Below are 27322 nucleotides of genomic sequence, written 5' to 3'. Positions count from 1 at the left end.
TAAATCTTTAAATTTTATCTTAAAAATTTTAAAATCTTTAAATTTTATCTAAACATATCTAATTTAAAATTTTGAATTTTTTTTTACAATATTAGAAAAAAAATGACTCAAATCTATTAGTGTATTATCTAAATTTTGAATTATTACACATGGCATAATATTACTGGATTTAACATTTAAATTTTAAAATTAATTAAAATATTTAACTATATGATTTGTGGAATTCCAATACTTTTTTTTTTCTGAATTTTCCAATTTTTTTTTTTTAAATTTTTACAAAATTTAAGCTGCTAAGTGTTGATTTTTTATTGGCTATCCATGATTTTATCCAAAATTATTGGTTAATAATTGACCACTATTAAATTCTTTTTAGCTATAATGATAACAATTGACTACCATCAATTTTAAAATTTTCTATCAATGTATTTTAAAAAAAAATTATCATCAAGCATGCAATTTAAAATTAAATATGTTTTATTCTATTACAACTTTATTAAAAAAGTAAATTTATTTTGCTACTATTCAAGAAAATATATATGCCTTTATTTCGATATAACAAAAATTAAATTATCTTCTACTTATACATAATCTCTCATAAATATCTTACTTTTTTTAAATTTTGATTATCAACAACTGAATTCTCACATTTCTCTCTCTCTTTTTTTTTTTTTTTTAAGGATGTTTATTTTACTTTTATCTTTTTTCAAATTAGATTTGATATCTATCTTTTTACCTATATATTTATATCTATCTATCTATACTATCTATAAAAGCAAATGTAGTGGAAGCTCACAGGCTATCAATTATTTAATCCTAATTTCTCATAATTTTGAGAGATTAAAAAAATGAGGTGGCACTTCTTCCTCTCTCGCCCTGTTTTTTCTAGCTAAAATAGAGGAGAGACAAAAATCCACATGAAATATATAAGAAAAAATATATATTTATCACTTTAGATAAATTAAAAATTTTAAAACTCTCTTATCACCTCTTTCCTTTATCTCAATTAAAGTAACCTCCTTTCACATGACTTCCTCTCTCACATGTCTCTCTTCCCTCTTTATATATAGTTACATTTTTGTTTCAATCTCACACTGCTTCTTATAAAAAAATAAAAATATGACTATATCTCTCTCCCAAAAAACTTGCCCTTATTTGTCACCATCACCTCCATGGTCATTTCATAAGAAAGTTAGATTGGTACTGCCTAGATGGCCATTCCATAAGAAAGTTAGAGATTGGTATATATGATACAACAGAGGTTGCCATTGCTTTATTTTTATTTATTTTTTAAGCCCCTTTCCAAGTTTTTGAGTTATATGTTTCACTTATTATATAGACAAAACAATTGCTTTACATAGAATTTTTGTGTGTTTGTATTCCATATCAATAAAGCAATCTGTCAATTTTTTTTTTCTTTTTTTGTATATGTTTTTCTTTTTCTTATATTTGAGAAAATTTTGTATTTTACAAGTTACAATAGTGTTGCAGTTCAAACAATACACCTAAGTCACAAGGAGAACAAACAACAATAAATGAGAAGGATAATCGAGAATTACTGGAACGATCAAATAGGTGGCTTTTATAGAGGAATTAGAAAGTTTTACCATGAGGAAGAAATTTTAGTTTGGAAGCACATATGGCCAACGAGTCTTAAAACAATATGTCAATAAGAAACTTATCAAAGACTACTATGTAAAGAGGACACTTCTGTTTTTGTTGCCCTTTTCTTTCTTTCCATTTTTGTTTTGTTTTGTTTTGTTTTGTTTCTTTTTTTTTTTCTTTTTCGTGTGTGTATAACTAGAATCTTGAATCATAAAAATGGTGTGTATGAGATGGAGAGTTTTTCTATTTGAGTGTTCACTGTTGTTAATTGTATTTCAATTTTTTTTGGCACAATTTTTTCTTAGTCCAATAGATATGAGCACACCATTGTTTTTTCTTTCTTGCTAAAGTTTTAGCTTGAGGTCATGTGTGACAAATGGTTAAAACATTAATCTTAGATAATAAATAATAATAATAATAAATAAAAAAAATTAAGGACCAAATAAGAAAGACAAAATTACTTATATTAATGTGTGATTTTGGTACATATGAAAAAATAAAAATAAAATATTTATAAGATGTTCAGGCCCTTCCTTTTCTTTTATCTTCTTATATATTATAAGAATGTAGTATGAAACATGAAAGGCCTTCAAACCCTTAATACTAACTCTTTAATTACTTTCTTTCCTACTGGTATTCTCTCAAGTCCCCTTTACTAATTTTCCTAATTTCTATTTTTTTTTTTAAATAAACGTAAAAAAAAAAAATTGATATACAAATAGATAAAGTTAACAAATTTGATCTATCTCACTTCTGTTAAAATCTTTCGTAATTAACAAATTTGATCCTATATGTTCAGTTAAAATCTTTATTTTACCTCTCAATATCTAATTTTAAATTTTATTTTTTTTTAAAGTCTATCTAAACAAATGTAATTTAAAATTTTGATTTTTTTATTTGAATTTTTATTTTTTTACAAGAGCTTCAAGCATTAAATAGAAATTTTCAATTTTAAAATTTTTAAAAATAAAAAATATATTTGGCATAAAGTGATAAAAAAATTACAAACCCACAAATATTTATAACCATATATATAAATTAAAAATATATATAAACCCATAACAAATATAGATAGATAGATTTATGGCATTCAGTTTATTAGTAATTCTTTTTAGCATATATATGTTTTAGACATTAGGGTTATTAAGAAACATCTTATTTATTGTTAGTATTATTTCATTAGTTAGAAATCAAGTTTATTATTTCAAGAAAAATAGATCAGTTGAATTATAATAACATTTTGTGCATATCTATTTTTAAATTATTGTCTTTACTTATGAAATTTGAGAAGATAATCTTTATTCATTTTGATTATAATTTTATGATAGAATTTAAAACTTAATGCATTAGTAAAAAATTTATATACTATAAATTAGTCTCGTGCATAGCATGAGTTTACCACTAGTTTTATTTGATACATATTTGGCATCTTAGGGACAAAAAGACAGAGAGTTGGCACATGAAACTAGAAAAGAGGATCCCAAGCACACAACAATAATGTGAATCTTTCATCTAATAAATCTCGCATTGAGAATTGTCTCTCTAAAAAATTAACTTTATCATCTATAGATGAACAAATCACGTTTTCATTTATAAAATGGAAAATTTAAAGTTTAAATTCATAGTTGCCATTCATTTTGAAAAATAAAATGTAATTTATTCATGTGCCTAGTTATTTTGATGAAACAGATTTTTTATATAATTCATCTTTACTGTGGGGGTTACGGAGTTAATGGTTCGAATCATTGTTATACGCTCGAGATAGTGCCCATGAAATAAGGTATAAAAAGATATGGAGGATAGTGGCATGGATGAGAGTCATTTCCATATACAAATGGTAAAATTACAAATTAGTTTAGATGATAAAAAATAATTACAAATATATAAAGAGTATAACTTTTCCTATGCAAAAAAAAAAAAAAGAAGAAAGGGTTAGACAATATTCATAAGGGAAATAACAAGACAGTGGAAAATGAAAAGGTAATAAATTATTTACCAAAAAATGGGGGTGTAATTTTTGTTGTGGATTTTTTTTTTTTTGGCCGTGTGGTATTGGTTAATAAGTTAGATTAACATAATAAAATGAGAAAGTATTTGGGACCCTTAAAAAAATTCCATTAATTTGAGGATTGGGGTCGCTGTTTTGTTGGGTATATAAGAGCGACTGTTGTACAGCTAAATGAGTCTATTTCGATAATTTGAACCATTCATATTTTAGAATACATAAAGTAGAACATACCTGTGAAAAATTAAGTTAGTCGGATATCGTTAACCCTTTTATCCACTCACATTTGTATTCATTTTAATACTTTAAATTACGATTGTTATTTATTTTTGTAGATACAAATGTGAGTATATGAATGGGTAAATGATATCCAATTAACTTGATTTTTTTTTGTAGGTATGTTGTACTTGATGTATTCTAAAATGTGAACAGTTCAGATTATCAAAATGAGTCCCAAAATGAGCCAATTTGGCTGCACAATAGTCTTTGTTGTGCACCCAGCATAGCAGAGATCCTAAGTCCTTAATTTGATCAATAATGATGTTGAATGATAGATGTCAACTTTTAATTTATTATATACTCAATCATATATTATTCAACTCTTTATCACATGATTATGAATGAATTTGTAAGTTTAAAATTGTAAATTCCTAATATTTCTTAATTAAATATTGAAAAAATTACAAGAAAAATCTCAAGATTTTATTATTGTAACAAAATAAACTTTGAGTTTTTAACTTTGTCAATTTAAATTTAAATTTTTCGATTTGTTTTAATTTAAACCATCTATTTATTTTCGTTAAGTAAAATTGATAGAAAAAAATATATTTGTCATTAAACTTAACAAAAAATGATATTTCAGGCATTTACAATTGCATTAAGTTTAATGACTAAAGTAGCTTTTCAAATTATTGACTAAAGTACCTGTTTCTAATCAGTTTTATTTATGAAATAGGCGATAGTTCAGATTAAATACAAATCAAAATATTATAATTTAAATTAATAAAATTAAAAATTCATGATTTATTTTGTTATAAAGATGAAACCTTAAAATTTTTCTTGTATGTTTTTTTTTGTAAATTCGAACTTCAATTCTTAGTGAAAGCAACCACTTCAGCCCAAAATTGCCTAACCAACCAACGAAAAACTTGCTGGCTTATTCTAATAGAACATGCACTGCATGGTATGAGTTGCATAGAAGGGGAAGACAGAGAGATAAAAGGATCCATACCTTGAGGAAGAGGTCGATGGAGGGAGTTGCAGACAACGTTGAAGGAGAAGATCGTTTTCGCGCTGAAGGAGCAGATCGATTTCGCGGGAGAGACGTGTTTGGAGATCGATTTCGCACTGACGAAGCATATTGATTTCGCGGGAGAGACGTGAGCAGATCAATTTCGCGGGAGAGAAGAGTTTGGAGAGCCTTCAATCACTCTCCAATTGAAGCCAGCGGAGAAGCCGCGAGGGAAAATAGGAAGCCATTTAGCCAGCCCATTGGAGTGAGAATATTAGGGTCATCCGAGCTAAAATAGCTAACAGTCTCATTTTACCTCTTCCCTTGGAGTTGCTCTAAGTAACACCTAGCAAGGATTGTAAAAAAATGTCCGGGTAAATCTATATAATAAGACACAAAATTTTTTGAAAATATGTTAGAGACAATTGACTTATTAGAACATTTCAATGACCATGATTCACTTGTGTATTTATATAGATGGATGAAATTACCCCTTGAAATATATATCAATTTACTTCCCGTCCAAATACTAAACTTCTACTCACCCACGTCTATCTCGATTCTATCTTCAAGAGCAGTATGTTATTCTATCTTTTATCTCCTCCCTTCTTTGTTCTCACCCACCCCATTCCCTCTTTTATCTCTCTCTCCCTCCCTGTTCTTCTTCTTCCATACCATCACTCCTGAAACTGCTGCTGTCCAGGTAATTGTATAGATCTTATAAAGATTATATGTCCTGTTCTTTTGTATTTCTTCTCTTTCATTTGTTGGTTTCATTGGTCACAAGTTTGATTTGCAGTACCTTGAAGCATTAGGGTTAATTTTCAGGTGAGATTCTAATTGCTCTCTCTCTCTCTTTCTCTCTCTCTCTCTCTCGAATTTGTAACAAATCTATTATTCAGAGAAGAACAGCGCATTTGGATTTGTGGAGCGATTTGGAGGTTTTTTTCTTTCTTCTGTAAACTGTAAGTGATTTCATTCTCTCTGCACTGCTCTGCATTTTTTTAAACACCATTGTTATGTATATCAAGTTTAAATTCTCATCGTATTTTCAAATTTTAAATATTTTTTTTTTCCTGTAATACGTAGCATTTATTTTTTGATTTAGTAGTTGTTTGTAAAATTTTGCAGTACATAAATTTCTGGTGGATGTGATCTATATATGTATCTCTGCAAATGTGTGTGTATATGTATGAGGAATTTGGAGATCCTAGAGGAGAGAAAGAAGAAGAAAAATTGGTGATTGATCTGTATCTATATCTCTGCAAATGTGTGTGCATATGTATGAGGAATTTGGGGATCCTAGAGAAGAGAAAGAAGAAGAAAAATGAAAACCATGTGTCTCTGGATATGTGTATATATATATATATATATATATATGTATATATCAGTCGATCTATGTACTGGAGAGAAGTGAATTACAGAGTTGGGAAGAGAAAAGCAGACGAGATCTTGATCACAGTTGAACGTTTCAAATCTGGGACCAATTTGAAGGCTTCCCTGTGTTTGAGTTTGTGTTTGATTTCACAAGTCTAACAGAGAAGTAAACAAATTAAAATATGGGACCAATTTGAATCTCCCTGTGTTTGAGTTTTATTATTCTCAAATCATTTATCTCCCTGTGTTTGAGTTTTAACACAGGGAGATAACACAAAAAATTGTTTAAGTAAAATGACATCATCCTTCATTTTATCTCCATGAGCTAATGTTTATATAGTGTGGAATAATATATATTAAAAGTGTGGAATAAGCTTACTATAATGTTTATATAGTAAAATTTTTTGTGTTATCTAATATTTTACTTCATCATATTTACTATATAAACATTAGTTTCGTCATATTTCTAATAATGAATAATGAGAATAATAAAATGAAGGATAGGAGATAACACTGGGAGATAACCAGTTTGTGTTTTTCTCATGGACTAAATCATTTATTTCCTAACATTATTATATTAAATCTCCCTGTGTTTGAGTTTTATTATTCTCAAATCTGGGACCAATTTGAATGGATATTACCGTTTTGTGAGGAGATTTTTGGAATCTGTTTATTAAGAATGGACTAAATTGAACAGTGAGACTGTTGTGCATGTTTGAATTAATGCTCCATAGGATTCAGATCAAGTCTTTGACCTCTACCATTAGTGTAAATCTCTGTCCTATCTACATGAATGTATATGTATTTTGCCGTATTGATTATGCCAGTTAGAAGAGAGTTTAGTAATACATGCATATATGGTTAGCTTTTTTTTAAAAAAAATTTCTTAACAGATGAAACGTATGCATATGGTTTGCTATGTGAAATCCGAAGTTGATTTTCTTAGAGAAATTGTTTATTTTTTACTATTATATCAATTTATTGCTACTTCTCTGTTAGATTTGTGATTTTAATTTGTTTAGTTAGGCAATATTGGTAATTGGTAAGTTGTGGTTAGTTCCATTTATTTAGGATTTAGCTTTATTCTTAGAACTGATTTGTTTAGTTAGGCAATATTGGTAATTGGTAAGTTGTGGTGAGTTCCATTTATTTAGGATTTAGCTTTACTCTTAGAACTGGACTACTACAAACTTTGATGAGAATTAGCAAACTCCTAAACAGCCTCGCTAAGTTGGAACAATTAGAAATTCCGATTCATAGTCAAATGTGAAGCATGGTATGAATCTCTCGCTATTACAAATCCAGCAAGTTTGAGTTAAAATTAGACTGTCTTTTTGGAGTTCTTTTCAAGAATTCAGTGGTTCCTCTTGCATTGGATATTTTATATCACTGCTGCAATTGGATACATAATAATGGCATCTATTAGTATGGTGTGAGTATAATTTTAATGGACTTGCTTTTCGGTTTTGAATCTCCTTATTAGTCTTTTATTGTCTTATTTATAGTAGGGGGAATTCTTCCCAATCCACTGTGTGAGTTGGAGGCTTTGTGAGTTTGTTGTGCACACGACAGAGAACAAAAGATGAAATCTCAAATTTATGATCTCCACAGATCAAATCCCAATAAAATCCAAGTTTTTCACTGCCCAAAACATGATCAAGTCTCGAGCATAGCAAACATGGAACTTACAATTTGCAATAACAAGCAAATTTTGTGACCAAGTACGAGAAAATTGCATCAATAAACAACATACAGATCAGTAACCACTCAAGGACAGCTGATGCCAAAGCCATGGTAAATCTGAGTAAAAAATTGTGTGATTTAACAGATGAAATCCCTCTGGCAGCCATTCCCAAGCAGAACTAAATAAACACCAATGCAGTCATCCAACACAAAGTCAACTCCAATCTTCCTACAATGAAATCAATAATTCAGCACTGTCAGCATCAATAGACAGGCAATAAGTTAAAATAAAGACTGAACAAAAAATGAAAGAAACCATAACAATACATTGAAAATAAAAGCCAGCTGGGGACAAGCAAACAATTTAACACAAACCTCAATTCAGAATTTTGATCAAAATATTTTAGCAACTAAAGGATCCCCACAGTGTGCCGTAAGTTTGAAGTTTTTGGAATATTGCTTTTACTTCACTTCTTTCCTTTCACTTGGCATCATTGTTTTAGGCAGTTGTATTTGACTCTGTATCTATTCTTTTGTATTTATTGGTTTCTTGCAGTAGATACCTTGGGAACACATGAAGTGGAGCAAAAAAGTGTCACTGGTGTGTATTTTAATTTTAATTTCTTTTAAATTGCAGAGTACTGACTGCTGTGCATTATTTGATATTTATTTATTTTTTATGTTTGATTTGTTTGGAATTGTAGAGTGTAGTCTATTAAATATATTTTTATAATTGTATTTTAATCTTAAATTTAAATAGTGTTGTGATTACAATTATATTATAATCCTAACATTATTTACACCGTGCTTTCAGGCACGGGCATCCGCTAGTTACATTACATGAAATAATTTTTTTTTCTTCTAATTTTCTGAATTACTATCTCTATGAATTATTATGTTTGAAATTAAGAAGACAAACAATTACAAAACATTTTAACTTTTGATATAAAATTATGCTATAAAAAGTAAATATTAATATAGCATTTGCTAGAGAGATGCACTCAAAGAAAGGAGTATGTGTCCCTAATTAAAGATAAAAATAATGCTAGCATTTGCTTTTAGAAAATGCAATGGAAAGTTGTGATTAAGGGTTGGTTTAAGGTGTCATAAAAAAGTATATTTTTTGTCTTTTTACGAAAAGATGTGTAGAAAAGTAGAGAGGTGATGTGATGGAAAAAAAATAAAAAGATGGATTATATAGTGTATGCCAAACCAGCCCTAAATCTAATTATGAAGAGATTCACATTTAGAATATATCTAGTCTTTGTTTGGGAATTATTTATTTTAATTGATTTTTTTTTAACTTTTTATAAGTAAAAAAAATATAAAAAAAATAAAAAGAGTGATATAATGATTTATAGCGACTTTTTCACTATAAACCTAACTCTTCAAACGGGTATGTCATCATGCTTTAGGTGACCCATTTTATATTTTAAGGATATTGTTAACACGTGCTTTTAGAAAATGAGTCAAGTAGGTTCTAAAATATTTTGTATTTTTATTACACTTTGTCTTGGGGAAGGTGTTTTGAGCTTATGCCTCGACATGTGGCATGATCTAATAGGATAAAGTATTGATTCTAGACGATCTGGCCTCTAAATTTTAAATAGTTACTAATGTGATTAGGTCTGTGAGACTCACTGTTGAAACTCGCTAAGATGACACCAAAGGGCATATTCAACATATCAATTTCTATGTGGTCGGTTAGTGCTTCTAAAGGTTAGGTTTGGCATAATATAAAATAGTTAAAAAGTTATTATCTTATTTAAGTTATATCATCTTATTAAGTCATATTATTTTTTTATCACATCATTTCAAACTTAATTCATATTTTATAAAAAGTTAAAAAATATACTTATTTGATCATTCTAAACCACCCTTAAATGTCGTTAGAGCAGTTATACCCTCTGATGGTGTTTTGGAAGCTTGAAAGGCTCATCAAATGCTTTTGAAAGGACACTGAACTACTGTTGAAAAAACACACTGAATTACTGTTGAAAAAACATCCTTGGCATCAATTGGAGTTGAGCACACCGCTAATGATATTAGTGGGCATATTCAACTCCTAACCTTCTTCATTTACATCTACAAAAAGGTCTTGAGAAGAATAAGAAGTCGATTTTTAATTTTTGTATGTCAAATGGTTCGAATGGGTGATCATTATACTAGAAATCTCGTAACAAAAATCTCGTAACAAAAAGTGTCATCAACATACTCATTTGTCATGTAGAATGTACAAACAAATTTTAAATCATTTTTAACAAATACCTTAAAAATACACGTTAACAAAACTTATATTTTAAATGCGTCACTAGCATTATGTTATGACTAATGTTGAAATTTAATAAATTAATATTTATACTCCCTCTATCCCATTTTATTGGTCTATTATTTTATTTTTTATTGTTCTAAAATGAATATTCAATTTGAAAAGTCAAAACTTTGAATTTAAAAGTTTTCAAAATTATTCCTTGTAAAATAATTATAAATATACTTAAAAATGACAATAGAAGAGTATTTTTAAAATTAAACTTTTAAAATTTGAATTCAAAGTTATGTTTTCCCAAAAAAAAAAAAGTTTTAAAAGAAGTTTATTTATTTATTTATTACAATTTAGGTCTCGTTTAGAAATTAAATATTTTAATTAAAAAAATTTAAAAAATTACTCTTTTCATCTTTTTACATATTTTTTATAAATTTTTTTGAGAATTACTAAAATAGGGTGCTAGAGGCGGTAGCCAAAACAAACCATGAGACATGTGGTCACATTTCAAAATGTCCCTTGACAAACGAAACCCCATCCAATTCCGAGTTTAAAAAACAGTGAGCGAGTCGCCGAGCAGAGCAAAGCAAAGCCCATGCCATGGCGCAACACCTTCTTAACCTATCAAGCCCTCCACCCCTACCTACAGCACCGCTCAACTGCTCTTCCCTTCGATTCGGCACCGCCACCCCCAATCAACATGTACATCACAGCTGGGCCTCTCTGCACCGTAGCCTCAATTGCAACCCCAGATTCACTTGCCTCTTCTCTCACAATAATCGCAAACAGGTAACCAATTTCTTCAATTTCTGTCTGTTTGTTTGCTCGGAAAATTTCTACTTGTTGGTCCTGATTTCAATCCGTGGTTTTCCTGAATGTTTCAACTGGGTCTCTTCAACTTCAAGTTACTGTATTCTAGTGTTTTTTCATTTTATGGCACTTGAGAAGCCCTAATTTCGATTTGATGTACTTGAATGATTGAGACTTGTGAGGAAACAGCTTAACAAAAGGGATTATGTTTTGATATCCACTGTTACCTACACACACAAAAAAAGAAAAAGAAAAAAAGAGTCGGGTTTATATTTATGTTTTTGGTCTAGAACTAGAAGTGAAGAAAATGGCTTTTGAAAATGTGTTCGATTTTTTGAATTTTTTTTTCTTTTCAATCCATAGGATGCTGTAACAAAAGAAGTGCAACAACTATAGAAGTGCAACAACTAGCCCCATAATTGCTAAGAAACAACCAAACCAACCACCTAAGAAAGAGACCATAATGGGGAAGAAATGAATAATACAACAAAGAGAGTCTCATAAAGGGGAATAAATTATCAATCCTTGCATTTAGCAAGAATTGACCCCTACTTACCTTTCTGATACTAGTGTACGAGGATGGCTACCTGAGCTAGCCCAGTTGGTTTATTCTCTTAATTAGGGTGTTGGAATTGTGATAGGACTTAGGTGGCAGCGAATTCCAATCCCACTGTTCACTTATCATATTTATGAACTAATTTTAGAAATGCATTTGAATTTTGCGATATTCACTTTTTTCAATTTAGTAGGATTATAATAGGAAACAAAATTCAATTCTATGCAACAAAACACAGCATCAAAGTGTTGGGGATTTAGTTTTTGGTTAATCAAGTTTAGAGGATTGAGAACTTGGTTGTTTCATTAAAATATGCTAGTGTAATGTCACTAATTCACAAGAACCAAAGTTAGATTAGCCAGTTGTTTCCTAGTCCATGGAGGACTCCAATTCAGCTTTCATTGCTTGATTGATGAAATGGTAAAAGCTCGGTATGTGGAGCCATAAGATAATAGCTTCCAGTCCTAGGGAAGCTTGTTTGGGCAAATTGTGTCTAAGGTTGGGTCTGTATATAGGGGTGCAACTTGGGCGGGTTCAACCTGAGCAACCCGAACCTAGCCCGAATTTTTTTAGGGCTTGGACAAGATATTTTCAAATTCAGTACGGGTTTGGACAAAAATTTAGTAGCCCGAATTAAATTTGGACAAGTTTAGGCAAGGACATTAAACAATCCGAGCAACCCGAAGCCCGAATTATACATATATAGATATATACAAATATTAAATATATATATAAATTATTAGCCATTACATAATAGTAAAGTAATTTAGATTATTAAATCATATTGAATATATATTATATGTACAAATAACATAATTTTTTTTTTTTTTTATTTTCACTCATAAATTGTAGAGACTATTATAACGGCATCTCTCTTACATTTTATAAATTATTTGTTTTGATGGTATTAATTATTTTCTATGTATAAAAAAAATGTAAATAAAGTCAAATTTTAATAATTTAATTATGTAGTTGCAAAAAAAAATACAATTCGGGCAATTCGGGCAACTTGGGTTTAGCTCGGGTTATGTTTGGGCAGGCAATCTCGGGTTACAATTCGGGCTTGGACGGGCCTGGGCAGATTTCAACACAACTTGGGTTGGGCTTGGACAACCTTCCAACCCGACCGAACCCGCCCGAGTTGCACCCCTATCTGTATATAGCATAGTTGTCAAATTAGGAATCAAAATGGCCTCATACCGAATCACGAATTGAATTTAATTGTGAATCATAAAGATTCGGTCACTTTTTCTAAACTATTTGGAAAAATGTATCTACTCACTTGGATGTTAACATATCTTACAAATATGAAATATTTAGATTTAAATCAATGCAAATGTTGTTTTAAATGATGATCACATAGTTTTATAGGTAAGAAGTTAACATAGGTTCCTATGTAAGATCACCGTCTTACTTTTTCTATGTTTTAGATATTTCTTATTATTATTAATAAAAACAGTAAACAAAGACACACTCTTAATTTCTATGTAACAATAAATTAACAATGATGTTGATATTTGGGCAATAAGCATAAATACATTTCCAAGTACCAATGACCCAATAATAAGAAAAAATTATTTGCCAAGAATATGAATGAGTTTGCTTTTAAGTTGGAACACAATTTTAAGTACATCTACATTCAATTGACTGCTTGAGGTAAGCCAGTTTAGCATGCTGTTTGCCAGTTTTCAAAAACTCTAAGAGCATAAGTACATCCTGTTTAACTAGCTCAGAACTCAAAAACAACCGTGTAATAATACTAATGTAGAAACTGCCAAGATTCTTGAGGGATCCATCCAGCCTGAGAGGTGTTGGGGTAGCCTAGGGCTGGATAGTACTGTAGATACAGCCATATGTCTCACACTTGTATATTGTCCAAGTGTACATTGGTATTTTTTTTTCACACTTGTAACCTGTAACGATATCTATCACACTTGTAACTCTTTCAAGGGTACTTTGTTTCACACGCATAACCTGGAACCCTAACTATATATATTGGCGATAGGGAAACTCTTTTGTATCTTGTAATTCAACTCTTTTGTAACTTGTAATTCATTCTTCTATATGGTGACACTGCCGCAACGACTACCATCGACGTAGCCCATTTTTAGGCAAATCGCATAAATCTTATGTTCTTGTGTGATTGATATTTGATTCCTTTATTTATTTATTTGCAATCTCGTATCCATTAGATCCCATGTTCGGGTTCCGCAATTCCTAACTAGAGGTTTGATATTGATAAGCATCAGATATCCAAAAGATTGAAGAACAGAATATTTAGCCTCAGTGTCATATGGAATTTATGGAAATGATCAAAATAATTCCATGCTTGAGCATATTCTGGTCGTTTCCTGTATTCCCTCAGATATGATATTTGAATGATTATTTTTGGTTGCTAAGCTTTTTTTTACCAGAGAACTAATGACTGCATTAATTTTTTTCATATGCCTAGTTAATCCTGTCATACAATTATTGTTACGTGTTATTGCATCCTCCTAGTTCTTGAACTTAAGCCAACTTGATAAAACCTTTTTCCTTACTAAGGGAATCAGATTCATGAATCCTTCTTTTGCTTTCCAAAATCTCTATGATTAATATAAGGGGGATTTGGTCAAAACCCCCTCATAATAAAATCTTTAATGCATTAAGGACAAACACAATGAGTTTTCCTTGAAAAGTTCAACACATATCACTGTTATCAAAATATTAAATTTTAAAATAATATAACTTTTGATCTAGATGTTAGGCTTTAATAAAATTAATCAGTGTGTTTGGTTTGAGTTTTTTGAGTTAAGTTTTTTGAAAATTGAGTTTTTTGGTTTTCATGTTTTTTTGTTTTTAGTGAATTTTTTTAAAATTTTAAATATTTTTTTTACTTTTTTAGATGCACCTTATTTAGATGTATCCAAAAAGTAAAAAATTTGCGAAAAAATATTTTTAAAAATTAATAAATATATAAAAAAACAAAAAAGTACTGAATTCTTGTATTTTTTTTGTATTTTTGATATTTAGTGAATTTTTAAAAGGTTTCTTTCACAAATTTTTTACTTTTTAGGTATATTTATGTTAGGCATGTCTAAAAAGTAAAAAAAATTACTTAAAATATTAAAAAAATCAGTAAAAACAAAAAAATACGGAAAATAAGAAAGTAGAATTTTCTGAAAACAGTTTTTGAAAAACTGAAACCAAGCATGGTGAATATTTTTAGAATCCTTTCATCAAGATCTATCAAATAAGATCCATGTTGACCATGAACTTTAAAAAAAAAAAAAATTATAATTACCGTCGAAATTGATGTAAACAGTAACATGTTACTCTGTTCGACGGTAACATATTACCCTATCTCACAGTAACATATTATTTTGGTTCACAGTAACATATTACTCTAGCAATATTGTCCAAGAAAAAAAAAAATTTTACTTTATCCTTGCTTAGTTATATGCCCCCCCCTTAGGGGGTTTATGAAGCAAAATAAATTGGGCTGTCCTTTTCACCAAACAAGAGTCCAATGGAGGGGTTTGGCTAAATTTCCCTTAATATTAATTGAGACTTCGATGCAAGTTTTGCTTTTCCATCTTACTTTGTTTCCTGTTTTTCTTTCTTTCCCTATTCTTGATGGATTTTACCTTTGAATATCCTTGTTGCAGGAACAGGCCAAGAAAGCATTAGAAAGTGCACTTGGTGGAAAGAAAACTGAGTTTGAGAAATGGGACAAAGAAATTCAGAAGAGAACAGAGGCAGGTGGGGGAGGTGATGCTGGTGGAGGAGGTTGGTTTAGATGGGGTCGATGGTTTGGCGGGTCTAATGGTGATAATTTCTGGCAGGAAGCGCAGCAAACAAGCCTTGCTGTCTTAGGCATTATTCTCATGGTGAGAAATTCCTCAGTCCTTTCCTAAAATTAATGTAGATTTCCTTGCATATGATCTCTCTCTCTCTCTCTCTCTCTCTCACACACGCACACACACACACACACACTCACACATATTTAAATATTCTTCATTTGCATTCACAGTATCTGGTAATTGCGAAAGGTGAGGTGATGCTTGCTGTTATCTTCAATCCCTTGCTGTTTGGTTTGCGAGGAACAAGAAATGGTTTCACTTTTGTAACATCACGGATTTTGCACAAAATAGCTCCAAATAGTCATGCCAATTTTGACAAGAATCCTACGGAACAAGGCTATACCCATATTTCTGCTAAAGAGAGAGTAGTGGGAAAATGGGGAAGTGATTAATAATTTTTGGTGCAAATATCACTTTATCCCTTCCTTTTGCTACTACGGGCAATTAATCAATGTAGCCATGCATTTGCATGTTGAAAATGCAAATTTTGTAGTACATAACTTGTCTTTTGTGATGTTACTGAGCATGTTGATTCAAATCCAGATTGCTAAAAAACCTCAACTTCTCGATTTATCTGGAGAAAAAAAAAGGAGAAAAAAAAAAGAAGAAAAAAAAAGAAAAAAAGAAGCCAGACTTCCAGGTGGTTGCTTGGATTCAGAAATGAGTTTCAATTCCATTTAGTTTTCTGAAACAACGCGTATTTGGTTATGCTGCAGAAATTGAATCGGCCATTGTCCCTTATTAATGCACAACCTCAGGTTGTAATGTTGATGCATTACAATTACCCGAAAATTTAAAGCAAAATTAATTACAAAGCTCTCCCTCACCAACAATTGTGGATTGTACGTCTTTTTGTGATATTCTAACGTATCGTTCGGTAATGTTTACAATTTATTGTTTGTTTATTTATTTTTACAATTGTACTTTTTTTTGGTTTATTGTACATCTTGTGTGTCATTAAATTTGTTTATTTTTGGTATAGAAAGAAAAATAAAAAACATGTTTGGTACACTTGTTTTAAAAACTTATTCTTGAAAAAAAGTGAGGTGGTTGTCAGCTGCTGAGACTGATCGCCAAAGGTGATTTCTAGTGAGAGGTGGTGGTTGAAGATGGTTGATGGCCATTGGAAGAGGTGGCAGGTGGTGGTTTATAGCAGGAGGCTGTCGGCCACGGGAGTTGGTGGTTGAAGGAGATCGCCACAATGGTGGCCAGAGGTGGCTGAATGTGATGGCTGTGGTGGTGATGAGCGGTGGATGGTGATGAGTGGTGGGTGGTGGCGGGAGGGGGTGAGAGATGGAGGGAGGAATGCCATTTATTTTAGGGCAAATTACATTGACACCCCCTCTATACTTCTAAGATCACAGTCACCCCCTCTATTTTATGAAATCACACTATCCTTATTTACTTTAAAAACTTGTGTAACACTTTAGTCCTTCCTGACTAAATAGAAATAAATGACATCACCAAAAAATATCTTTAAATGCCAATTTTACCTTTGAAATGTCATATTTGCACATATATATATACACATACATACAATCGTATATATACCAGTCAGTGTATATATCAATGGATATTCCAATTTATTATGGGATCTTGGTTCCAGAGAAGAAATCGGCTTTGTTAATACTACGTAATTGAGCCTAATGTCAACAAACTGATTCTCAATTGCATAGAGAAATCAATTATGCTTGGGCTATGATCTGTTGGTCAGATAAGAAATCCCAACCTGATCTAAATCGCTTAAGCCATTGAGAATAGCAACAATCTCTTCCCCTCTTCCCCAAGCACCACCATTGTTCACTCTCTTTCCCTCTCATTCCCATCCCCCAAGCACCACCATCACTATCCAGTAGCTCTCCCACATCCACTCTTTTCTTCCTTCTCACACAACTAACCCATGGAAACCCCCTCTTTCTTTTTCTGCACAAACGAAACCCTAGCTCACAACCCTGTCAAATCTCGAATCTGATATTAAATTTTATAATCTAAAATTTCAATTATATGATGATTCATCAAAACCGCCGTCTTCAAATATGACCAATGTAGATCTTTATCACGTACAAAGCTAGATGGCGTGGAGGAGATAGAGGGACTAGCAATATATGGAAAGCTATTGGTGTCAATTGCAAGTGAGAGCTGGAGGTGAATTTATCACAATGGATGAGGGTAGGGATCGCGTTGTTCACGGGGAAAAACAGTGGTAAGACTGTGGGTATGGCATTGGCGGAAGAAAGAGATCATGATTTGGTGGCCGAAGCTCTTTATAATCGGGTTGATTTTGTTGGGTTTTCCAAATGAGGGATTTTTTGGGTGGCCTAGAGAAGGTGAGATTTGAACAAGAGGTTTCTTTAAATGAGGAATTTTTGTGGTGGTAATGGATTTTATGGTAATTTGGATGGTTGCCTATGGAGGGGTGTATGGGTGTTGGGGAGAGAGAGGATGGTGTTTGGTGGTGCTGTGGGTGAAGTGTTTGGGTGTGCAAGGTGCATACCATATGCACTTGCCCACTTAAGATTGCCCTTTTATTAAAGTGAGATATGTTCAAAATTGTGATTTGGGAATGCTTTTGTGATAGGATGCAATGTGTTTATTGATTTGGAGTGAGATATGTTCAAAATTGTGATTTGGGAATGTTTTTGTGATAGGATGAAATGTGTTTATTGATTTGGAGAGATGATGAAGTTCAAATTATTTGTAGGGTTTTGGCCAAAAGGACTGGGGTTGGGATGATGAGAAGTGGCCATGGTGGGACTGACAATAGAGTTGATGGTTTTCTCTTGTGAAAATTTGAGACTAAAACAAGGGTATTGTAGTAATTATACTATTGGATCAAATGGAGTCATCTGGCAGGAGGTGTCAGTGTAATTTCAAACAATAAGGGGGGTGTTAGCGATATTTCATGAAAACAAAGGGTGTGTAAGTGTAATTTATCATATTTTTATACAAATTAAATCTCTTTTTTGTTTTTGACAAAAATTTAGTAAATTGTTTACAATTTTTTTAAAAAATGAAAAATAGACACCGCATTAATTTTTGTTGGTAGTTTTTAAAATTTTCGTAAACATAGACGTTGCCAAATGGGTATTTTAAGTGTTTTCATCTTGGAAGTTCTAAGGATGTGTTTGGATTAAGAGTTTGTGTTTTCATCTTAGAGAAGATCTAAAGTCATGTTTGAATTAAGGATTTGTCTAGTGAAACAAAAAAAGAGAGGAACATATGAAAACAAATAATAATGATTTTTATTTCATTCATATTTTTATTATTAATTTCTCTCTCTCAATAAATTGTTACTTAAATCTATGATCTGAACCCACCTAGAGAAAACAAAATAAACCAAATAAATTTCTACAGGGAACTCATTCGAAGTTTCATAAAGAACTCTCTGGAGCAGTTATCTTCATGGAGTAAATAGGGGCATGATTAGGCAATTTTTAACAAAATAAACTCTGGATATATACACATGGATTTTTCTCCCTTCAGTCATGCATTTGAATAGGACGGTGCTATTTCAATTTGTAGAATGTTTTGATGGTCTGAATCGTTTATTTTGTAGGGTTTTTCGTGTACATCATTCATAAAAAAAAAAAAGTAGTACAAATGCAATGGTTTATTTTTAAAAATATATTTGTCATCCATTTTTTAGGAAATAAATGCAATAAATTGAATAGGTTATGATTATCGGATCGATCTAATTTTTTATAAATGATATATGCAAAAAACTTTAAAAAATGATTCAAATTATTGAAACAGGATTCATGGTGGATTGGACAACACCCTCAAATTTAGATGCCCTCCTGGAGAGCAGCCCAATCCATATTGTAATTATTTGTAAACTATGTATTAGTTATGTTTAAAAACACAATAATAATCCATTAGGTTTCCAGTTTATTCTTTGAACAGTGCAAGCGACCTCAAACAAATGGGAAATTTTACTATGCACACCCCTTGAAAGGAGTGTACTATATGTATCTTTCGTTATGTAATTTTTTTCTTTAGTTATGATATTATTTTTGTTAGGTTTTTATTCTTGTCAATCCCATTTGACAAAATTTTTTTCAGTTGTATTTAATTTTGCACTTTTTATTTCAGTGAGGCTATGAGTGTTTAGATGTGAATCCAACCCGAATTGTGCTTTGCAGAGAAGTTTGTGATGTTAATGCTTTCAAGATTGCCACTTCGCTGATTATGACGGGGATCGAGCTGCCCGGTCAGCTTGCGGGGGTCGAGGGGGTAGCGCCCCTTTGCGGGTCCGGGGCAGCGCCACGGCGGGGTCGAGGGGCAGCGCCCCCGAATCAAAATGCAAAAATGCATTCGAAGTTGCCTGTCCGCTTGAGCGGACATTCCCCCGCTCGAGCGGAGAATGCTGGGTTTCAGAAGTTTGTTCGCCTGCAAAAATACTGGATGCTGCTTTTTCTCACTTGAGCGGAACTTTCCGCGCTCGAGCGTAGGTCCGCTCGAGTGGCCAATCTGACGCTCGAGCGGAGATCGCGGGACAGTTTTCTATAAATACGTGTTTCAGTTCAAATCTAGGATTACTTCTCTAGATCTTCTTCTTGGGTTCTAGGGTTTATATCTGGGGATATTTTGCTAGTTTTCTTTGATGTTTTGATTGAGTATTCAACTTATGGTTTAAAGAGTATACATCAAAGGATTATTTGTTTGTTCTACACAAAAGAGAGAGTTGTTCTTGGTGGATTCTGAAGAATTCGAGCCTGAAGCTTTGGCGGATTCCGGAGTGGCTCATCGTCAAGACAATTCCGAGGGGAAGACGGGGTTGGAAGAGGCACATAGAGGTTGGTTCAATTCGAGCGTGGATTTGCTAGGTAATTGAGAGTATAGCTGTGTAATTCCTTTATATCTTCTTAGTGGATTGTTTTGTGGCTGTTGCCCATGGTTTTTATCACAATTAGAGGTGTCCAATTGTGATTTTTCCACGTAAAATTGTTGTGTCGATTTGTCTTGATTGTTTGATTGGGATTGTTATATACTGCTTAAAATTGATACATAATCACAAATCAACATCTAGGGGATTTCTAGATTTTTCAATTGGTATCAGAGTGGGTTGCTTGTTTGTTTGTTTTTTAAAACTTTTGAGCGGGATCTTGTTTGATTTGTGATAATGGATTCAATTCGTAAGGGAAATTCTATGGTTCGACCGTCCCTATTTGACGGATCCAATTATTTTTTTTGGAAAGTTCGGATGAGATCGTTTTTGAAATCTATAGATGAAAAAGTTTGGCAATCTGTCATGAATGGGTGGACCGAACCGACAATTACCATTGATGGAGTAACTTTCCCCAAACCAATTGAAAAGTGGGACACAATTGATTACCAAAATAGTAGCTGGAATAGTAAAACTATCAATTCTCTCTTTTGCGCTGTCACACCTGAAGAGTTTAGTCGAATTTGCAATTGTGAAGTCGCAAAAGAGGCTTGAGATATTTTACAAACTATTCATGAAGGCACTCCTTTTGTTAAACGCTCAAAACTTCAAAGGCTCACGTCTAGTTTTGAAAATCTTTCAGTGAAAGATTATGAGACCTTTGATGAATTTTATGCGAAATTGAGTGACATTGTAAATTCTAGCTTCAATTTAGGTGAAAAAATACCAGAATCCAAAGTTATGGGAAAAATTTTGAGATCCTTACCCGATCGGTTCCAACCAAAAGTTACGGCTATTGAGGAGACTCAAGATGTTGACAACCTTAAGCTGGATTAGTTGATTGGAAATCTCCAAACTTATGAAGCACATAGGAATTTCAAAAAGAAACAAAAGGATATTGCTTTTAGTAGTGCTCATAGAGTTGAAGATGATTCTGATGAGGATTGTGAGATAGATTTCAAGTTTATGGCTGCTTTTGTTAAACAATTTAAAAAATCTTTTTTGAAAAAGAATCATAATATTTTGGAATCTACTCATACTCATAAATCTAAAGGCAAAGATAAACTCAAAATTAATTCTATAGCCAAGAAAGAGAAAGGGAATATACAAGGGAACTCCGAAAGAGTCCAATGCTATGAATGCCAAGGATTTGGTTACTTTGCTCAAGAATGCCCCACTCGTTTGAGGAAGAAGAATGCCCTCACTATTACTTGGGATGATGAATCCGAATCTGATAAAGATGTGACAATGAAGATTAAGGCGAAGAGGGACATAAACAATTTCTTGCTTTCATGGCGGCTTCTGAAACTGAAGGACAAACAGAGTATCCGAAGAGCCCGGTTGAGAATGCCACTGATGATGAATCCTCGAGAAGTGATGATGAAGAGCTTGAGCAAGCTTATGGAAAGTTGTATAAGGAATCTCTTAACTTATCTAAATTGAATGACAAACTCACTATGAAACTCAAAGTATGTGAAAATGAGAATGCCAAATTAAAGAAAGAGATTTCTGAGGCTAGGAATGATACCCTTAAGATTTCTAATGATCGACAAGCTATTTGTGCAAAACTCTTGACTTGTGAGACAGAAAGGAATGAGTTACAACAAATCTATGTAACATATGAAGAAAAAATTGAAACTCGAGATGTCTCAAGTTACTTTGGAAGAACTAATGATCAAAAAAGAGGAAGAGTTCAAGTGTGCTATGGCAACCATTAGTCTTTGGAACAAAGGATCAAAGACTTTGGAGGATATTGGGTCTCAACAAATCTGTTCTGACAAGAGGGGCATTGGCTTTGGTGATAACAAAGAGCAAAAACAGAGTGCATCTACATCTCATGATACAAGAACTCAAGGAAAGGGAGAACAAAAAATTCACCATAAGGATGGACTTCTCAAACTTCCTAGAGTTGGTAAGGTAAAATAAAAGAAGGTACACCCTGTACACTTTGTTTTTATTTGTCATCATTGTGGTATGCATGGTCATATTCGCCCTTACTGTTATAAGTTGCATGGGAAAGTGTCTCATAGAGATGGAAGAAATTTCAACATCTCGTGGGGTAGGAGACACTTCATTGGTGGTAATGAGGTTAAGAGTCATTTTAGACCTCGTTATTTTGATGTGCTTGAGACCAAACATGGAGCGAGTTTGTATTTGCCCAGACCTAAAAATAGGAAGTTGGAAACCACGTCGAGACGGGTTCCCATTGAAAAGGAAGGGAACCACAACGTCAAGACACCACTCAAGAACCGCAATTCTCATAACTTTGTTCATACTAAAGCGGTGTGGGTGAGAAAAATTGACTTGTGTTAAGTTGTTTATTCGATTTTTTGTGTTTTTCTTTTTTGGTCATTTAATGCGTGGTATCTTTTAGTTTGTTCTTGTTCATTTTTGTCTTACTCTTGTTTAGAAAAAGAAAAAAAAAAAGAAAAAAAAAAATCCCAAAAAGATTTTCTTAGTATGGTTTTGCAAGCTTGAAATTTTTGAGTGGTCCTTGGTGCATATTGGAATTGATGAGAATATCCATTACATGTTAATATATGTGTGCTTTCTGTGGTCATTACTCATTTTGGAGTGTGAATTTTTTGATTAGTATGTCTTATTCTGTACACACTCTTGGATTAGCAAATTTTGGAGTCTTCCGTCTTAGTGATTATTTTTTCTCTATGGACTTCTGTCATTGATCTTTTGCGTTTCTAGAGGAATTGACCTATACTAGCATATCATAGGTGATGTTGAGTCTCTTAACCACCTTCCATCTTTTTGCATCTCCACGACTTTCCCCTTTATTCTTTGCAGTCCAGGCATGAGGAAAATGCTACCTCAGAGTCACCAACCAGGCCATCCTTATTATATTCATGTTTCTTTAGTTCGGTTTCCATACTCTTGAGTGTGCAAAAGAAAGAAAAAATGTGCAAAAGAAAGAAAAAAAAAGGATGTGCAAAAAAAAAAAGGAAAAAAAAAAGGATTTATTGATTGAGGGGGAGCCTCTGCCTTTACTCAACAAATACCCCTTAATTCCTAGTGGTTTGACTTTCCTGTGTTGTGCTTAGATTCTCTAGTCGGAGGTCCAGTTTTCACATCACTACTAGGATTTGAATCTTGTGTTTGTCGAACTCCAAGAGTCACACACACACTTTTCTCATGGGATCTATGCTTTTCACATAATGCATCACTTTCTTTCATGAGGAATCTTCTACAGACTATGCACATTGTTTTTACTAGTAATTGTGCTTCTTGGATAATCTTGTGTGTTTTAAGGTACAAATTTGAGATTTCTTGCTTGCTCCACCATATTATATTTGTCGTTTTCTTCTTGTTCATTGTTTTTAGTGAGGGGGAGTTTGGTTTATCATTACAAGGGTTTGTTAGCATGAACATTTTGATTTGTTTGGTAAGGGAGATTGGCTATAGTTGTTTTGCATGTTGCTATGCACTGTTTGCTAATTATTTCCTTCTTGCATGTTCTTGGTATTTACATCGTTATATCATTGCTTGTGTGGTTTATGATCTTGCTTTTGTTGTTTGAGAGTTGTTTTTCATGAGTCTTAGTTTTCATCTATTCATGTTTTCTATCTCATGTTTCAAGATAATCGTGTCATATGTCTTTTTCTTTTTCATATACTCTTGTGGGACTAATAGTTGTTTTGAAAATTGTGGCACTAATAGTTGTTTTGCAGATCATGACTTTGAGAAAGAAGTTTGTTTTATTGGCTGTAAGGGTTGGGGTGTTTAGGATTTTATTTGTAAGGTGTGTTTTGTCACGGCATTGCCAAATGGGGAGATTGTTAGGTTTTTATTATTGGCAATTCTGTTTGACAAAACTCCTTTCAGTTGTACTTAATTTTGCACTTTTTATTTCAGTGAGGCTATGAGTGTTTAGATGCGAATCCAATCCGAATTGTGTCTTACAGAGAAGTTTGTGATGTTAATGCTTTCAAGATTGCCATTTCGCTGATTATGACGGGGATCGAGCTGCCCGGTCAGCTTGCGGGGGTCGAGAGGGTAGCGCCCCTTGGCGGGTCCGGGGCAGCGCCACGGCGGGGTCGAGGGGCAGCGCCCCCGAAGCAAAATGCAAAAATGCATTCCAAGTTGCCTGTCCGCTCGAGCGGACATTCCCCCGCTCGAGCGGAGAATGTTGGGTTTCAGAAGTTTGTTTGCCTGCAAAAATACTAGATGCTGTTTTTTCTCGCTTGAGCGGAACTTTCCGCGCTTGAGCGTAGGTCCGCTCGAGCGGCCAATCTGACGCTCGAGCGGAGATCGCGGGACAGTTTTCTATAAATACGTGTTTCAGTCCAAATTTAGGATTACTTCTCCAGATCTTCTTTTTGGGTTCTAGGGTTTATATCTGGGGATATTTTGCTAGTTTTTTTTGATGTTTTGATTGAATATTCAACTCACGGTTTAAAGAGTATGCATCAAAGGATTATTTGTTTGTTCTACACAAAAGAGAGAGTTGTTCTTCGGTGGATTCTGAAGAATTCGAGCCTGAAGCTTTGGTGGATTCCGGAGTGGCTCATCGTCAAGACAATTCCGAGGGGAAGACGGGGTTGGAAGAGGCACATAGAGGTTGGTTCAATTCAAGCGTGGATTCGCTAGGTAATTGAGAGTATAGCTGTGTAATTCCTTTATATCTTCTTAGTAGATTGTTTTGTGGCTGTTGCCTGTGATTTTTATCACAATTGGAGGTGTCCAATTGTGGTTTTTCCACGTAAAATTGTTGTGTCGATTTGTCTTGATTGTTTGATTGGGATTGTTATATACTGCTTAAAATTGATACATAATCAGAAATCAACATCTAGGGAATTTCTAGATTTTTCAATTTTAGTTATGACTCATGAGATCTTTAGTTATGTCTCATATGGTATTTGGTTATAAATATATATATACATATATTAGTTATGATTCAGAAAGTATGAAGTTATATAATTTTTTTTTTTTAATTATAAGATGTGCATGGTACACACCCTATAGTCTTTTTCCAAATAAATTATCAAATATTTTATTAAATAATTATAAAATATTGGATGATTCATTGGGAACATTTGGTAATGTTTTTGTTTCTTATTTTTTGTTTTTGTTTCTATTTTAACAAAAAAATAAAAATAAATAAATAAAAACGAAAACTTGTTTGATATATTGTTTTCATTTTCAAGCAAATGAAATTGATTTTAAAATTTCAAAATTTTTGAAAACACAAAAAATATATTTTCATTTGTTTTTAAAACAAATTTTCACTTTCTCTTCTCACCCACCACCTCTTATCTCCGGCCACTATCCACTGTCACCATTGCCACGACCAACACCACCCACCGTCGGTGGTTGGAAAGCTCCGACAATTATCTAATTGGTGGACAGTCACCATCATGATCTTTGGCTAACTTTTGGCATTCTGCTGGCCACCTTGTGAGCTTCGACAACATCCAAATGCTAACTCCAACGGTCACCACATTAGTCCATCTCCAGCCAATAATTTTGACAACTCATCCAATATATTTCTCTATTTTTATTTTATTTATTTTCAAAATATTTTTGTATACCAAATAAATTTTTTATTTTTATTTGTTATAAATATAAACAATAACTTATTTCTTATTTTTTCTAAACAAAAAATTAAAAACGAAAAATGTTAACAAACAAGGCATTACTATCTTGTATTTTTTGTTATTTTTTGGTTGGATTTGTTTCTTTGAGGTGAAGTACTGGAGACTTATAATTTAGATTTTTAAATTCACTCACAATGATGTGGTAAAGAAAATGGACCCTATATAATTGAGTGTGTGACAAATTAAGTTGTCGTTTTGCATGTGGCTTTTTTCAGTTTGCTTTTTGACTTCTTAGTTATTTTAGCTTCGGCAAAAAAGTTTCATTTGAGTTAATTTTTTTGACTTTTTTTTTATTTTTATAGAAAAAAAATGAAATGATTATGATTTGAATGTAACATTTTATCTTATTAATTTTTTAATTTATTTTCTTTTTTATGATTAATTTAGTCCAAAAAACTAATGCCAAACAAAGTCTAAATGTTAGCATTTATCATATTACATTAGTGGTTAAATTATTGGAGATTTTCTTTTAGTCTTAAACATTTTTCTTTTCCTTTTTTTTAAAGAAAAGCATGGTAACATTTTCCTGCCTGGAGTTGTCACAATGATTTCGTTACAAAAAAAGGGTCATGTCAAAAGCTGCCATGGTGTCTATTCCTTCGTTTGTCTTGGTGGTGTTGACATTCCCATGTTTGTTGTTCCATGATCATGATGCATACGCTCTATATTTGAGTTGTTTTGAACAAAAATGCTTTAGACTACTAATTAGTGGTAGCTCTAATGATGTGGCAGTGGGTCCCATCCGCTGCCACATGTGTTTTGTGCCTTGTTTTTTTTTTTTTTTTTTTTTTTTTCAATTGCCACCTCACTAATGGTGAGGTTGGTGATGATAAATTAGTGGTCTATAACATTGCTCTTGTTTTGAAAAACAAAAATGGCCCAAACCCATGTACTTTCCACCCCCATTCCACCCCACGTGGGGGTGGGTGATTGAAAAACAAATAAAAAATTAACTGGCCAATGAAATACCAGTGGGGTGCTGGGGTGACCCTCACTGGGGTCTCTAGCATAACTATTTGAAAAATTAATTTTTCAAAAATAATTTGGAACCCTCAAATTCAAGGATTTTATGACGGCTAAAATAATTTGGATCATTCATGTATTTATTAATTTTTTTCTATCTCTTTCATGTAAGTGATTCAGATTATTTGAGAGTTATAAGAGTTTTCAAAATTGGGGGTCTTAATCATTGTTGTTAGTTTTCTTAAGGATAAATTGTTGAAAAGTTCAAAGGATGGTATAAGGCATTAGGTTCAGTGGATATTTTTTTATTGGTGAGCGATTCATCATTTTTGAAATAGTTTGGTAAGAAATCTTTTTGTTTTTAAAAGACATTTGTTTCTAAGGGCTTGTTTGGGAAAATGGGTTGGGGCTAAAATAACCTTATGAGACAAAATAGGCTATTTTAGCTTAATAAGACAAAACATAACATCCAATCTATAATCATTATATTTTTTTTTTC

General features: G+C 32.4%; 1 protein-coding gene across 6 annotated transcripts; it reads left to right on the top strand.

Annotated features, from left to right (window-relative positions):
• The first annotated feature begins 5371 nt into the window (after positions 1-5371).
• LOC114259311 (sulfate adenylyltransferase subunit) lies at positions 5372-16278 on the top strand. Of its 6 annotated transcripts, none has more exons than XM_028199324.2 (6): positions 5372-5541; positions 5638-5666; positions 5741-5803; positions 8455-8499; positions 15175-15396; positions 15540-16278. In XM_028199324.2, exons 4-6 carry the CDS (start codon positions 8473-8475, stop codon positions 15759-15761), a joined length of 471 nt encoding a protein of 156 aa, XP_028055125.1. In that variant the 5' UTR covers positions 5372-5541; positions 5638-5666; positions 5741-5803; positions 8455-8472; the 3' UTR covers positions 15762-16278. The 6 variants fall into 6 exon arrangements, with proteins under 6 accessions (XP_028055125.1, XP_082743289.1, XP_028055124.1 ...); XM_082887163.1 differs by having other exon boundaries at positions 5376-5541; positions 5746-5803; XM_082887162.1 differs by having other exon boundaries at positions 5440-5541; positions 5626-5666.
• Positions 16279-27322: the final 11044 nt, after the last annotated feature.

Source organism: Camellia sinensis, chromosome 9 (genome assembly GCF_055761805.1).
Source record: "Camellia sinensis isolate YWXY chromosome 9, ASM5576180v1, whole genome shotgun sequence".
Classification (NCBI taxonomy): domain Eukaryota; kingdom Viridiplantae; phylum Streptophyta; class Magnoliopsida; order Ericales; family Theaceae; genus Camellia; species Camellia sinensis.
Note: the sequence above shows the minus strand (reverse complement) of the source record. Positions and strands in the feature narration are given on the sequence as shown.